Source organism: Calonectris borealis, chromosome 2, assembly GCF_964195595.1.
Source record: "Calonectris borealis chromosome 2, bCalBor7.hap1.2, whole genome shotgun sequence".
Lineage (NCBI taxonomy): Eukaryota > Metazoa > Chordata > Aves > Procellariiformes > Procellariidae > Calonectris > Calonectris borealis.
This window is the reverse complement of record NC_134313.1, coordinates 150,351,873-150,367,226: the sequence shown is the minus strand read 5'-3', so window position 1 is coordinate 150,367,226 and position 15,354 is coordinate 150,351,873. Positions and strand designations below refer to the sequence as shown.

Sequence of the window (15,354 nt, the reverse complement as noted above, 5' to 3'; positions counted from 1 at the left end):
GATGCTAGAATTAAAAATCCTTGAACATTGTCCCTTTCCTTGTTCTTTAAACAACTTATCCCAGTCTATGCTAGATTTCATATGGGTGAAAAAAAGATTTTATTTTTAGATATTTCTTTATTATTCATCCTCTAATAAATAATTTATTCCAATAAGCTTCGCTGTCAGGTAGACAAGTCTCAAGCTAGGTCTAGTTTGCGCAGTACCATTCTGTGCATACATGTCTCATGTATGCCTACTGACTAGGGAAAAATGCAAATGCTTGCATTTCATTGAGTTAATCTTGCTGCATGTTGAATGTCCACAGAAGTGGTTAAGTGCATGCATAGTTGCAGATGTGCTGTAAATGTTCAGCTATGAAAATTTTGATGTAACTTCCCTCCATAGCACTACATGCATTAAGATGTTCCCTAATTCTTACCTCCTCAAGTGTTATGACTCATTACTTAGGGAGTAAATCATGCTTGTAAGCCAGAGGGGAAGAATATGAGAAAATGGAAATGGTATTTTAATGCGTAACTGCATGAATTTCAGATGATTTTATATCCACATTCAAGGAACAGATTCCAAAACCAAAGATTACATAGGTCAAATTAATTACTATCTTTCAAGATTCAGCAAAATGATGTATTTCCTCATAGTCAAGGATGTAGCTTAGTATTTTTGCGTGAAGGTTCATAACAAAATTTAGATAGATACTGCATGAAACAAGAAGGTGAACCTGGAGTTATTAAAAACTGAATTATTCATTCAATTACTTTTTTTTTTAAAGTGTCAGCTGTGTTCCAGCTTATTCTGTTGCCTTCCCATTGTAGAGAATTCTGCAAATATTTCACATTTTGTGACAATAAGAACTTTCTTCTCTGTAACCATATTCGCAACTCCTTCAGAAGAGATAGCTGAATTTAATAATTCTAAATTAATAGAAGTTGTTTGCTGCTTGTTGTAGGACATGCTTTTGATGATAAAGAGAAGCTTCTTTAAAAATACCTGGTTTCCTTTTGTTTAAATAAAGAGCTTAGACAGAGACAAAGGGGCTCACTACTGCTTGTGAAATTTAATACATGATTAGGAGTGTTAATTCATGTCCATATAAATCCTTCCAAAAAATATTTTCTTTAATTTTTTTCTAGTTTCCTTGCTTAAAAAAACCTAACCCAAACCTGGAGATAGGAAAAGCAATTGAAAATCCTTAAACTTTAACTTCAGTGTGCTTACATCAGCTCTGTAGGAATTGGGAAGAAAAAGAACCAAATGTCCATGGGCACATTCTAGTGTGCTTTTAATTTTATACTGAGCATTTGAGTACTCTGGAGGCTGCAGTTGCTAAATGTTGATAGATCGTATCAGTGCAGTGTCTGAGGGGCACAGAAGTGATATGGTAGGAATATTGCTTCTACGTTATAATTTATCAAGCAGTCATTTTAACAGGTCCTAGCATAGTGTTCAGGGCATCCATCCTGATTGTGATGCCATTAGTGGAACAGGGGTAAAAACCGCAGCACAGCATATATTGGTCTGTAAAAGCAAATGCTACTGCAGTTAAAAGGTCTATAGGGAGGCAGCTGAGGCCCCTAAACAATGTGCGGGCACTGTATCGGAGAGGACTATTTTTCAAGAGCACAACAGGAAAATACATGACTACATTAAAACCTTTCCACTTTTTCAACACTGTAGCTTTTGATTTCATAATTTCCAATTCTATTTTGACTCTGAAATCTGTACTTCAGCTAATTCATATTTCATAGAAATTTCAAAGAGGCCCTTCAGACATTTAATAAATGGTATTTCTTTTAAAGATCTTTCACACGATACTTAGTGGAGAAATCTCTCTCTTTTTTTTTTTTAAATCCTTAGAAAGAGTATAGAAAAGATTTGGAAGAAGGGATGAAAGGAAAAGGAATGACAGTGTTTGAAGATACACCAGATTTGATTAGAGTGAAAAACGCAGCTCAGATACTAAATGAGGTATGTTGTGCTAGTGAACGTTATTGATGTCACAGAAAGTTCACTCTTTATGTTATACTCTACTGAAAATATTCCAATTTTTTTTTACATAATCTACAACAAAATATGTAAGTATTAAAATTAAGGCTATTTCTGTTTTGCTTTAAGAATATAGAAAAGCTCTGGAAAAAAACCAACATGACAAATATTTCAGGTTTTCAGGCAATTAAAAGGTCAATGGAAATTGTTGGTGGGGTCAGTAGATACAGCATTTAAAACTGGGTTCATTTTTCCATCTATTTATTTGTTCAGCTAGTATAATTAATACTGTAATGGAAAAAGAGTTGACCATTAATGGACTTGTAAAGAAAAGTCAATGAAATAATTTTGAGTTTTTTGGAATCACGTACCTGCTATCTGAAAATAAATATTGGTAATGACTGCCAGGCATCTTGGGAATATCTTTTATCCAAACAAACTATTCTACTTGTGAAGACCTTTTCCAAAAGTAGAGTTGCTCCTGAAGAAACTAATTTTCTTGAGCTTGCGGTTCATCCAATACAAATAGACAGGTATATTTTTAGAGTATATTTTTAGAACTGAACTTTGGTATTAACTGTGTTGGTCTAAGTTGCTCTGGAAGTTACATGGAAGCCCATAAGTGTGCGATCTACTCCCATTATGAAGGGCTGGGAGTGGAAGACTCCTTGATATGTGTACTGTCTCTGGAAGACCACCCTAAGGAACTCTTGTGCTCGGCAAACCTTTGTGCTCAGCAGAGCTGCAAGCTCCAAAGCTGGCACGGCTGCTTCTCCTGTGGATGAGCTTGCACAGGCTGCCTGGGAAGCAGCAGTGGGGCTGGAGGGTATGGGGAGGGAAGAGGGAAGGCAAAGCTCGTGCTGCACTTCACACCTTAGGGGAGTCATTCTTTCAGAGTAATATATATATTTACTTTATATATTTATATATTTTATATTCTTTTAATATGTATTTATATGTTTATTTGCACACATATACATACATAACCATAAGAACCAGAGGGAATGCCATGCATAGGACCAACCTTGCCACTTGTAAACAAGTGCAGGAATATATAGCTGTAACTCCCAGGATTATCTTTTCCTTGGTGTTTTACACGGTAGGAAGCTAGGAGGAAACATCTGCCATTCCACCTTTAGCAGAGAGGAATAGAGAGATGATGTCTTCTCACAGATTAACTTACACTTTTTGCAAAAAACCCTGTGGTTTGGGAAGTAGAGAGTTGTTTTATCACATTTATTACCATATCAGAGTGAGACAGAGATGGAAGACTGAAAGTCTTTTTGCTCTTGTTCTTGTGATTTTATGCTGTAAGTGATCAGACCATTACATTGAATAGAAAGATATTTTCCTTCTTCTTTCTGACTAATGTACAACCAAAAAAATAGTTAACAAACAGGAAAAGTAAGAAGAAAATATTTTCATTATATGTATTTATTTTTAAAAAAAGATACTTATTTTCCACAGGCAGAGATAGACTATAATAGAAAAGAATGATTACTACTAGAAATAACACTGCCTGAGAATCTTTTAATTTTTTATTAAAAAAAAAGTACAGCTATTGTATACAATATTTTAGTATTACATTTTAATATCATTTGCTGATGAACAACAAATATATCCTTGCTTGGATAAGCTGAAGATGAAATATTCATTTTGTTTCCTGGTTGTTGGTCATTTATAATTTATGTTGTGGGGAAAAAAGCAGCAATCATGGATGAGTACTGCCACTTGCCTAATGGCTGTGGTTCAGGAAAGACCTATTAAATGAATAAATTACAACTTCCTGCTCTGAAAGTTCACTGGAAACAATTCTATATGGTATTAAATTTCTAACATGTAGTCTTTTCATAAATAAAATATTTTCTTAAAAGTAAAACGTGTTTCAATTAGGCTGGCACCAAGTACCAGCTTATTATACTATGTTCTGCAGAGCTAAACTTCCCCTTTACTTTAGAGGATAATTGTAACAAGCTGTATGGACTGATTTCCCCCACCCTCTGCCAAATTAAAAATTCAGTGGTAGAGTTTTGTACATTCAGTGAATATCTCCTCAAGTTTTCCTCCTGCAGTTTGTTATGTGTTTTCCTGACAAAAGCTTGCCAAGACTCTTGAGAGCTGTGACTCAACTTGAGATTTTTCATTGACTTTAAATCTTAAATTGGATCCCTTGTGCAAAAATCTACCTGTAACTCTCTGGCTATTGTGAATATAATGTATGAAGTTTTATCTTCACAGAAACAATACAAGAAAGACCTGGAAACTGAAATTAAAGGAAAGGGCATGGAAGTTGGTCCAGATACTCCTGAGATAAGACGAGCCAAGAAAGCTTCTGCAATTGCAAGCACGGTCAGTACTGTACCTGGTGCAAGCTTTCCATTTGACAAATTATTGTCATTGAGAATTCCATGTGGTGACCAGTCCAGGCAGTAGCAATACCGCAGATTTCACCAAATAGCTCATCTGTTAAGCTGCATGGAGTCTAAAAGTTGCATAATCAGCATATGGGGGAAAGTTAAGACTTCCGAGAACTTTGACCTTTCCGTCATCTTTTGCAGGTGGCGCTTGTTTCTCACGAACCACGCCTGGCCTGGGCTGTGTTCAGTAGCTGCCAGCCCTACTGCTTTTAGGTCTAAATAGCTGCTTGTTTATCTAGGGCCAAATGATAAACAGAGTTAGAGACATGCTAAAGCCTTATGACTCCAGTCTTGCAAAGCACAGCCGAGGGAGAAAGTCTCGTCTACATGCGTCTGTGATTGCAGCTGCCAAAGCTGCAAAACCAGGTAGATGTGAAAGGCTACATCAGATTTGAAGTAAGCAGTTTGTTCAAAGAATTCTTTAACTGGGCTGCAGCTACAGCATAGGTGTCTCGTAGATAGATCCTATAAAGCTAATGCTGTTGAATCAAAAGTTACTTGGTGTTTTAAGAACGCTGTTCAGTGGCCTCTCACAGATTAAAGTGGGAAAAATTTAAGAATTTGACTGTCAGACCTGTGACTATTTCCAATGCTATTCTTTTCAGAAAGAATACAAGAAAGACTTGGAGAATGAAATTAAAGGAAAGGGAATAGGAGTGGGCATGGATACCCCTGATATACAACGAGCCAAAAAAGCTTCTGAAATTGTAAGCCAGGTGAGTACAGAATGAATCTCTTAAAATTACTTTGGAAGTAAAACACAATGAGGTGTTACAAATATAAAATCTTCTCAAGCATACTTGCGCTAAAAGGAATCAGCAGTGCACAATAAAAAAATTAAATAAGAAGTTGAAGAATTTGGTTTAAAGTCTGACCAGCGCTATCAGATAGCTTTGAAGACAGCATGTACAAATAATTGTAGAATTAGTTATGTTTTTTTTTCCTTCTTTTTTCTTCAGAAAGAATATAAAAAGGATCTGAAGACTGAAATTATAGGAAAAGGGATGCAAGTTGGCCCATATACTCCTGAAATACAACGGGTCAAAAGGGCTTCAGAAATAGCAAGCCAGGTAGGCATAGTTGAAAGGCTGAATGTTTTAATTCTGTGTAACAATGAGTGCTTGACATACATTGCTCAAAATACTTCTCTAGCTCTGTAGAGGCTTTCATACCAATATTAAATTAATTTACATGTAGTAAAAAAATCTTACTGCCTGATTCTTACTTGTATTTAGGCCTGTCATGCCATGTAAATTGACTTTAATCGCTTACATCTACTTGCAGCTCTTTTTACATTACCTAATGAGAAGGATATATATATCCTGACAGTGAAGGGAAAATATGTAATATATATGAGAATATATATTATATGAATATAATATATTTTCAGTGTGGGACACAGTGTCAGGGGTCCGACACAGACAATGATAACAATATCATAGAGGAGAGAGGTTGAAATAAATACTGTACAAGGATGTTGAGGCTCATCAGCCATAAGCATCTTTTGTTGCAGTTTGGATATTCTGAGCCCAAGAAAGCAGGAAATAGACATTTTAAAATTTATTTTTCAGAAAATGTACAAAGATGAAGCAGAGAGGATGCTCTGTAACTATTCAGCTGTCCCAGACACTCCAGAGATGGAGAGGATGAAAAGTACTCAGAAAAACATCAGTTCAGTGAGTAATAGTGCTTCTCTCTTTGCTTGCAACTTTTCAGATATTTTTCAGTTTAAATAGGCTCTCTTGTGCTGCAGCATGAAATAGGGAACTTGTTGAGTAAATGTCCTTTGAACCATTTGCATAATTTTCTTGGCAAAAGCTGTATCACTCATTTCTTTCAGGAAAAAAAAACCCAGCTTTTCTAGGTGTGACACTGTTATTTTGAATTGCTAAACCACTTATATCACCTTGCCAAGCCACAGTTACTTTTAAATGAAGATTTTTTTTCTTTTTCCATCAAGCCCAGGAAGTATTTTATTTTGAAAGGACAAAAAAATCTAAGGCTTGTTACTATGCGTATAAGATTTTTTGTCTGTTTCCTATCATATTTACAGAACATCAAGATTCGGGTATAAAATTAGAACAGATCAGGTTTCATAAATATATATGTTTAATGACTTTATGTTATACTGGATATATTTTTTAATTTTATGCTAGATTTAATTTTCCATTTATCCATAAATGGAATGCTCTTTCAGCATTCTGTGCAATTTAGATTATAAAGGTAAGTTACTTTTTACTAAGTTAAGATATAGCTGGGAGCAGCCCCAATATAAAAAAATTAATGACCCCTAATAGGCTTCTGATTTTTGGATTTCGTCTCAAGTATTTCCTGCCTTAAGGGACAGAAAAAGTGGCTAGCTCTGCAGATAAGATCAGTACTGCTTTTAGCTCACTAGCTCATTTGGCAGATGATTTACAATAGGATATTTACTGCACGGTCATCTCTTTCGTAGAAAAATTCCCAGCTCCAACATTTTTTACCACTCCCTCCTTGGTAGAGGAGAAAAGTATATTTTAGTTCAGTCCACTATGTAAATCTTTCTACCTTGTATGACATGTTGGTGCAAAAGAATTTTCAAGTTCTTACTCACAAACTGTCTCTGTTCTCACATGGTAAAACAAAATTCTAAATTGTTAAAGGTTTTCTGAATGTTTAAAAAATGAGTTATGGACATAAATAATTCACTCTCCTCTAGAGTATTTGGCAGTACTAGTCACCCTAGGTTACAGAGGACTTCAAGGAACTAGGAGAAATGCATCAAGAATGATGTTTTATTGTTTAAGGTTTATGGATAGGAAAAAAAAAAGTTAAATAAATCTTGGTTTAAGAAAGGCAGAAATACTAAATGGTAAAGATTTATTTTACGAACTCCAGGATCAGACTTGTTTTTATGTTACTAGCCTGGAAATACTTAGTGGAATGGCAACAGCTGTGACACCAAATACTGAAATTCAAATAAAACTTCTTTAGGAGTTTTGCAGCGTGAACTGGTGCTCCATGGTTATTTAAATTACAGCCACATTTGGAATTTGTGGAGCAGTTATTTGCTGTCTCTTTCAGTAACTTCAAATGATTGATTCTACTGATGCACTTTGTGTTTTATCCTTTACTGAAACAATTGAAATAGAGAGGAGAATGATATAAGCGGCATGTGTATCACAAAGGAGTGAGCTTTGTTTTTAGATGCAGTCCTCAGCTTTCTGGCTTGAACCCAGAAATCAAAAAATTGCGTGACTTGGATTGTAGCTCTGTCTGTTCTGGTTATTTTGTCATGAATATGTCAATTTTCTAGTTTGCTAAATTAGAAATAATAATATCTGTTAACTTCTCAGAGTATTTTAAGCTCTGAAGATTAAAAAAACAATGCATATGTTGCATGTACATGCACGTTCAAATACATTGAAATGAGTGAGATTACTCAAGCATAAAGCTGCATTTGTAAACGTTTATGATCTAAATTTTAATATTATTTGCAAAGTTAAAACTATCATTACAAATACTTACAATACTTACAAATGTCTGAGTTCAGTCTGAAGGATGATAATAGATTATCTGGGCTACAGTTGAAAACAGACAGAATGTTATTATAGTTATTGATAATTGATTTATGAAAAATTGAAGTATTTGCTTTCTTAGCTAGATTTATAGTCACTTGGAAACTTGGAAAATTGCCCAGCCCTTTTATGAGAACTTGTACTTGCGTTGCTAACAGTCTCATAATTACTTTTTCTTTTGGGGAAATGAAGGTGTTTTATAAGAAGGAAGTAGGAGCTGGCACAGCTGTAAAAGAGACTCCAGAGATTGAAAGAGTAAAGAAAAATCAACAGAATATTAGTTCGGTAAGTGTTATTAACATTAATTATTCTTATGTGAGTAAATGGTTGTCAAATTTTTTTTCACCTTGTTTACTAAAAATTCTACGTTTTCATATCACACATCTCATTCAAATACTACTCTGGATTTTGGGTATAGAGCTCCATTCTAGTAGAGTTAGAGCTCCACTCCAGTGTAGTTCTTCTGTGCCCAAAGGTAGAATTTCAAATTGAAGCATCATGAAAAACAGGAAGAACTGTTAACTAAATATTCGAGGAAAGAGTTTTGTCTTTCGAGAGTAAGAAACATGAAATGTATTTCCCGATATGACAGCCTGAGCTGCAGCTGTAATTTGCAATTTAGAAAAATATCACATCACAAAAAAGAAAATCTGTAAAGTTCCTGTAGAGTCCGCATGTATTACATAGGAGTTGGTACAGTTTGCACTTCAAGAAGAGGAAAATTATGTCCAGACTCGAGCTATGTGAAAAGGTCGAGGGTTTGTGCCTCTTTACATGCTGGTGACAAGTTCATCTGTGGATCTGATGAGACTGGTTCTGCATTGATGTTGTTTATCTATGGATGCCCAATGTATTTGGCACATTAATGGGCAACTAAAAATAAAATATCAAAATGAGAGTTTACAGCAAGTAGAACACGCTGTTCTCATAAATACGTGGCAAAACTTGGAAAAAAGTGGAAAAGTGACTGCCAGGTAAGAAAGCACTTCTAGCTGCATTGTTCACTTGTTTGGAATTTTTGGTGTGGAGTTCTCTGGGACCATTTTTATGTTTGTGACATGACTTTTCTGATGATTAGATGGTTCTTTAAAAGTAAAGTTTGAAAGTAACGCAGAGACATGACACCAGATTGTGTTTAAATATTAGTTGAAGTCCGGATTAGGGCCTCTGGACGCCTACTAGAATTTCCTTGTTTATCAAGTAGTGTTAAATACTGTATTTCCCACCAAAATAAGGTCAGGTAGGGAATTTCCATAAAATTTTTCAAAACTCCTATTTTCCTTGGGATTTTTCTCGGCTCCATCCATCACTTTTCGTCTTGTCATTTTGAGTCACAGTGCAATTTGAAGATTCAGTGCAAGCTATCATGTGTCCTAAATCCTGAAATAGTGTTTCTGTTTGGGAAGCTGTAGGTCTTCTCGATTTGAGGGTGGGTTTTTTTGTTAGTGTTTTTTGGGTTTTTTTGTTTGTTTTTTCTCCCCACCTTGTGCAATTATGTTTTTGGGGTTTTTTTAGCCAGATTTGTACTGGTGTTCTAGAAACAAAAACCTAATCTCCTGTTACCTATTTGATTTCCAGTTACCACAGACATTTATTTTGAGAGTAGTCACACACAGGCGCGCGCGCGCGCACACACACACACAGAGGCTTAGTCTCATGCTTTTTCTCCATGCCTTTCAAAGTGAAATGGAAAAATAGTATACAGTGCTCTTGCTGTTTTAGAATCCTAAACAGTGGTGAAAAGAGGAAAACGAAAGGTCGATCAGTGTGCTAGTAAACACACTTGAACAAAAGCATATCAAGAGAAACACAAAATGCATTAGTGGTTTAGTGGTACAATGTAAGTAGCATGGCCTTTACCTTGATAGTCTGTGTGTAGAGTTAATATTTTACAAAAAATATTTTATTAATGTAGTGTACTTGAGATTACTTAAGTCTTGTACAATATTTATTAAAAGTGTAGAATGCCAGATTTAAAGGTAATGTGCAAGAAAATTTTAAATTATATGTCAGTAAGAGGGAAATCATATTGTATAATTTACAGGAGTCCCGAAGGAAGGGTAAATTACACCAATTTTGACTCCATTAGATTTAAACATTTTTACACATATCTTTGAATGTAGCCAGAAGGACTTAGGACAGCTTTAAAACTATTTGCTGAGCTAAATGAAACTATGGAACGTGAAGCACATCTGCAGTGCAAAAAAAACCCAGAACACCAAACCAAAATAACACTCACTGTACAACCAAACCATGCAAAAAAGTCCATTGCATCATGTTCTGAAAGTGATCAGATTCTTCCAGATGACATATATTGGAGACAAGGATCAGAACGGTCTGTTTTCAAATCCTAAAAAACAAGGTAATGACAGCCAAGGGGGTTGAGCTCATCTCACCTGTTGTGATGACTGGTTTGGAAGAAGCAGCCTCCTAAATAGTTAGAGTCAAGATCCCACACAACTTTGAAAGCAAACATCAGACCTGTGGACTGTAACTGAATCTGAACTGAGAAGCTACAAATAACTGAGGATTTTTTAGAACATTGTTTATATTGAGGGACAGTCAGGGCTGGACACAGCACTGGGAAGGCGGCTTTTGGGGGAGGATTGTAGTTGTGTTTTTGTTTGTGTGAAATCCATGAGGAAACTCCTGTGATGTGTCAGTCAACACCGCAAAGCTAGGGTCTGGTTAAAACTCAAGCAACAGACATTTTGAAGCATTTTAAGGACTAGTAGCACTGCCAATTCTTAAGCTTACCTAATAGTCTCTATTAAAAGACCCTTTTTTTCCAGTGGTTTAGTACTTCTGCCAGTCCTAAACTATCTGGACTGAAATTTTCCATTCCTGGTCTGTGTCTTGGGGTGGTTTGGTTTTATTTATTTATTTATAAATTTCAGCCAAAGCAGCTTCCAAGTATGAGCTTAGAGAAAAACAAGTTGTTTTCTCTGTGTTAAAAAATTTGTCACTCTCCAGAAGTACCATGTCTTGGAGAAGAGAGTTGAAGATTACCTAGTAAGTGACATTTGGTACAATGGATTTGGGAAAAAAGAGGCCAGGGGTGAGGAACTGGAAGTGTAGAAGGGCTTGGTCAAAGTGGACAGGCCAAATGTGGGGAAAGACGGGCAAAGTGATGTGCTCCTGTGCATAGGTGCTTCCTTCCAGAAGAGCTGAACCAGAACCCAGGGTCGTTTAGACTCATCACTCCCTCACTGTCAGCGTGTATCTGAGGTACCCTTGGTCAAATAGTTTCCCTTTCTTTAATGGTGGTGTCCACAGAGGTAACCAACTACGATTGTTCTCATGGATTTGTGCAGTCAATCTAATCAAACCACAAGGGGCTTAAGATGAAGGCGCACAAAGCAATGTACATTTGTAGTTTTTTAAATCATGAGAAGTTGCCTCCCCAAGAGGTACCTTTAGGGAGTATTATTAAGGTCACTAAGTCAATATCACTAAGTCAATACTCAAAAGCAAGAACCTGAATTCAAGTCACTGTGTCTAGACCTGATGATCCATTGTCAAATGTGATTTTGTACTTTGCCATGGAGGCAGACCTGCTCTGGTTTTCCGTTTTGCAAACTACAGTTCAATGGGAATTCTCATTTGAATGCAGGTGCTGTTTAATCCTATGTTTTATAAAATTACATAGCCAGATTAGCTGTTACTTGTCTGTGCTCTCCAGTAAAAATAGTACTTTTCCTTGTCACAATTCCCTTTTTCCTCATTTCACAGCAAAATTATTGAATTAGTGTGTGTGAAAAACTCAGCTGCTTTAGCGAGGAGCAGCATAAAAAAGTTCCTGCAGAAATCAGTAATTCTGTCATCAAAGCAGGACCTTAGAGCAGTTAAAGAAAAAAAAAAACCAAACCATCAGTCATGGCCCACGTGCAAACTACTCACTTAGTAAGGTTCATTGATTATGTGTAATGAATAAGGCAGAATTCTCTTGAGAAAAACAGATTTTGGTAATAGATAAAGAAGATTATAAAGCACTTAAAGAGGAAAAGAATGAAGTAGTATAAAATATATTAAAAGCTGTATATGGAGTATATTTGTACAAGGGGCAAAACTAAGGTTACATTTAAGTTAATTGTGTCATTTTCTGATTTTTGAGTCCTTGATTTTGCAGCCTTGAAATGTGTTTAACAGAAGTTTTGTATGCCACATTAATATAAAGCTGTACAAATTGATTCATTATGCTGTTCCCTTATTATTAAAGTACTTTTCCTTCCTTGAGTCTTGCTAATGAAAAATCTTTCCAACTCTTATGTATCACCGCACACACAATTTTGAATGTTGTTGTGAATTTTGCTATTTTATTACCACTATAAAGAAAAAGAAAGCATGCCATATCACTGTAAAGAATGGCATGGTCTACAAGTATTTATTCTACAGTGGCATAAGAGACTTGAAGCTGAATGTGCTGAATACTGGACAGGTATTTAGTAACAGACAGTAAGACAAAGACAATGCGCAGATTTGTCCAAGATGACCCTTTTGGACAGCATATGGAAAACCAGAAAATATGATGCCTTTCTTTTTAGTACCACATCCACTTAACCTTACAATTCTTTCTCATTAAGTTGAATTCCAATTTTGGTACATACGGTGTATAATTGAAGAAATTCTAGTTCTGTGCATCGCTCAAATTATGGAGTCTACCATATCCAAACATACTGCTGTTTAGAAGAGATTAAATGTGGCAAAAGCAACAGTAAATATCTGACAGCATCTTCAAAGGCATCATCCCCTGCATTCTCCCTGGTGTGTCTGTGTGTGTTTCTAGAGAACTTGAATGAGACTTTGAAGTCATCCACCCTTTTAAGAACACATCTGTGACATGTTTGGTTTCTGAAATGGACTGGTAGACTCCGTACCAAGATAATAGCATGACCAAGTCATTGTCAGAGTGATGCAGATCTCCAAGTCGTATATGCAGGATCCCAATTATCATGAAGATAGCTACAATCCCATGTGATGTATATTCCCGCTGTAAGAGTTTTAGGATACTAGGCTTGTTATACGCACTCCCTGCTGCATTGTATCAAACAAGAAGCATTGGAGACCCTAGCAGCCTGTTTCAGAAATTAAATATAACTGTTCCTTTTCAGGTCAATAGTGTTGATAGGTGTGGTCTAGCTGTGCAGTAAGTGTAAGGGAGGGATTACAAAATGTTTGTTGTGTTTTAGTGCTTGTCTATATCTTCTTTGAATTGCTAATATTTTGTAATACTTATTGTGCAGATTAAATACAAGGAAGAAATTCAGCATGCAACAACTATTTCTGATCCACCCGAACTAAGGAGAGTTAAGGAAAATCAGAAGAATATTAGCAATGTGTGCCCCATTTTCATTGCTTGCACACTTCTCTCTGCTGTGCTAAATGTGTTTGTGCCTCAGTGAATACGTCTGTGGTGTTTGTGCTAGTTCCTGTTTGTCCACAAAGACTAATTTAATCAACTACTGGTAAAATGATAACTCCTTAGCCTTGCACTTTGACTAACATCAATGACAGTGAAGTATTCCTGTTGAAGTATCAATTGTCTATGTCTGAAACAGAAGAACTGCAAGAGGGTGAGTACTAAGTATCATGTGGAAAGATGTGAGTGTTTATTAAGGAATGGTATTTTCCATCCAAATGCAGTGTGCTCTTTAATGATGTCTAACACACCGTTGTATTTCTGTTACTTGGAAGTCTCTGTGTAATATCTTCTGCCATGTTTGCTAGGTTCAGTACAAAGAACAGCTCTGCAAAGCTACGCCTGTGAGTGTCACCCCTGAGATCGAAAGAGTCAAGAGGAATCAAGAGAATGTCAGCATGGGAAGTTGCTCTCGTTTAATCCTTTGTATAATTTTTGGGTGCAGAGGATGAGTACAAAGTTCTGCCTCCAGAAGCTCTGCCTTTTCTTTAGTTAGGTGCAGGCTCAGTAATGGAATTACTTGAAAACCCTCTTTTAGGACGCAATTGTGAAAAGCTGTTGCTTGGTTTGGGAAATGGCACATGAAGCATCACATATTTGATTAAATAAATGGCTGCGATGTTTTGCAATGTTAGTCTCTGTCTTGGATATTTGCAGGAAATCTTGACAGATTTTTTTTTTAAACAGAATATCCTTTTCCAGCTTTTTTTTTTTTCTTTGCTTTGAAAAAGATTGGCTACAGTTGTACTCAAAGTCCAGCTCTCTTACCTGTCCTGGTTCCTCAGTAACCTTCCTATCAGAGTTTAGTATTTAACCATTAGAAAGTTATACTGTTTGCAGGAGTGCAGGGAAGAAGGAGCATGCTGGTGCCTTCCTGCATTGCTGAAGTTGTACTCTGTTAATGAGTCTTTGAGAGACCAGCCATTCTCCTCACTGGGAACTTCCTTCAGCAGCCGTGTTTCCTAGGGCTACTAATAGCTACAGTGTTTTCCTGGAGTGTTTTCTGCCACGTTCCCCAAATTAATTCAGAATTACAATTTTCAAGAATACTGTCCCTCTAACTTAAGTGTATGCTATTTATTCCTGGATTTATATTAATAAATCTAGCTCTCCTAAAAGGCACGCTGTTCAAACAAACCTGTTTTCCCAAGTGATTCAAGCCAGTCTGTGTAGTTGTTCTACTCATATCATTGTTTACCTTTCACCAATTTTTGTGTTGTGCAGATTTCATTGGAAAGTTTAAATTCTCTTTCAGGTCACTGGAATAGCTTTGGGTGAAGATTCTTTGACTTCAGACATTTCTAGAAACATTAAGTCTTGAATAATCATTTTACCTTTACAAATGTCAGTTTGCAAGTTTAATCCATTTGATAGCTTACCATCATTTTTATAAGACGTTAATTTTTCAATTGGAATATGTTGATGTGGACAGACCAAAACTGTGTTGTGTGGGAAGACAATTGCTTGAACAATATGTATATTACTGCCACAGTGGACTGCAGAATTATGAGTGTAATGTATCAGCACAGTTATCCTTATCACACAAAACCAAGAGCTTATTAAAAAAAAAAAAGGTTTTTATGGAAACATTTATTTTACATAAAACTATATGGATTGGCATAAATCGTGCAAGAATTTCTAATTATTTACTACATGTTTACCATATCTTACTTTCCAGTATTTGGGGCCAGGGTTAACATTAGACTGATTGGTCTGTCAATGCCATATCCTATCCTTTATTTGCTTTAGATACTGATCCTGCCTTGAGTGTGCATTTGGTTAATGCATCATTGCTACAAGTGTATTTTGCTAAAAAGCAATAGAGGGGATATTCCTATAGTACATTCAAATAAACACATGATGAAATTTAGGCAATTGGATTGAATTGGCAGTTGTCTGATGTATTGCACCCACTGCATTTAATCACCTTTGAATATACAGAGTATAAAAGTTAGAACATGGATGGTATCCTTAT

General features: G+C 36.0%; 1 protein-coding gene across 1 annotated transcript in view; it reads left to right on the top strand.

Annotated features, from left to right (window-relative positions):
* The window catches only part of NEBL (nebulette), a 98,231-nt gene that overhangs the window by 44,419 nt on the left and 38,458 nt on the right, over positions 1–15,354 (top strand). Inside the window, exons 13-21 of the mRNA XM_075140866.1 lie at positions 1,858–1,968; positions 4,225–4,335; positions 5,009–5,119; positions 5,363–5,473; positions 5,975–6,079; positions 8,153–8,245; positions 13,204–13,296; positions 13,688–13,805; positions 15,058–15,071. Of these exons, the coding sequence (XP_074996967.1) occupies positions 1,858–1,968; positions 4,225–4,335; positions 5,009–5,119; positions 5,363–5,473; positions 5,975–6,079; positions 8,153–8,245; positions 13,204–13,296; positions 13,688–13,805; positions 15,058–15,071 (867 nt within the window). The remainder of the gene's footprint in view (positions 1–1,857; positions 1,969–4,224; positions 4,336–5,008; positions 5,120–5,362; positions 5,474–5,974; positions 6,080–8,152; positions 8,246–13,203; positions 13,297–13,687; positions 13,806–15,057; positions 15,072–15,354) is intronic.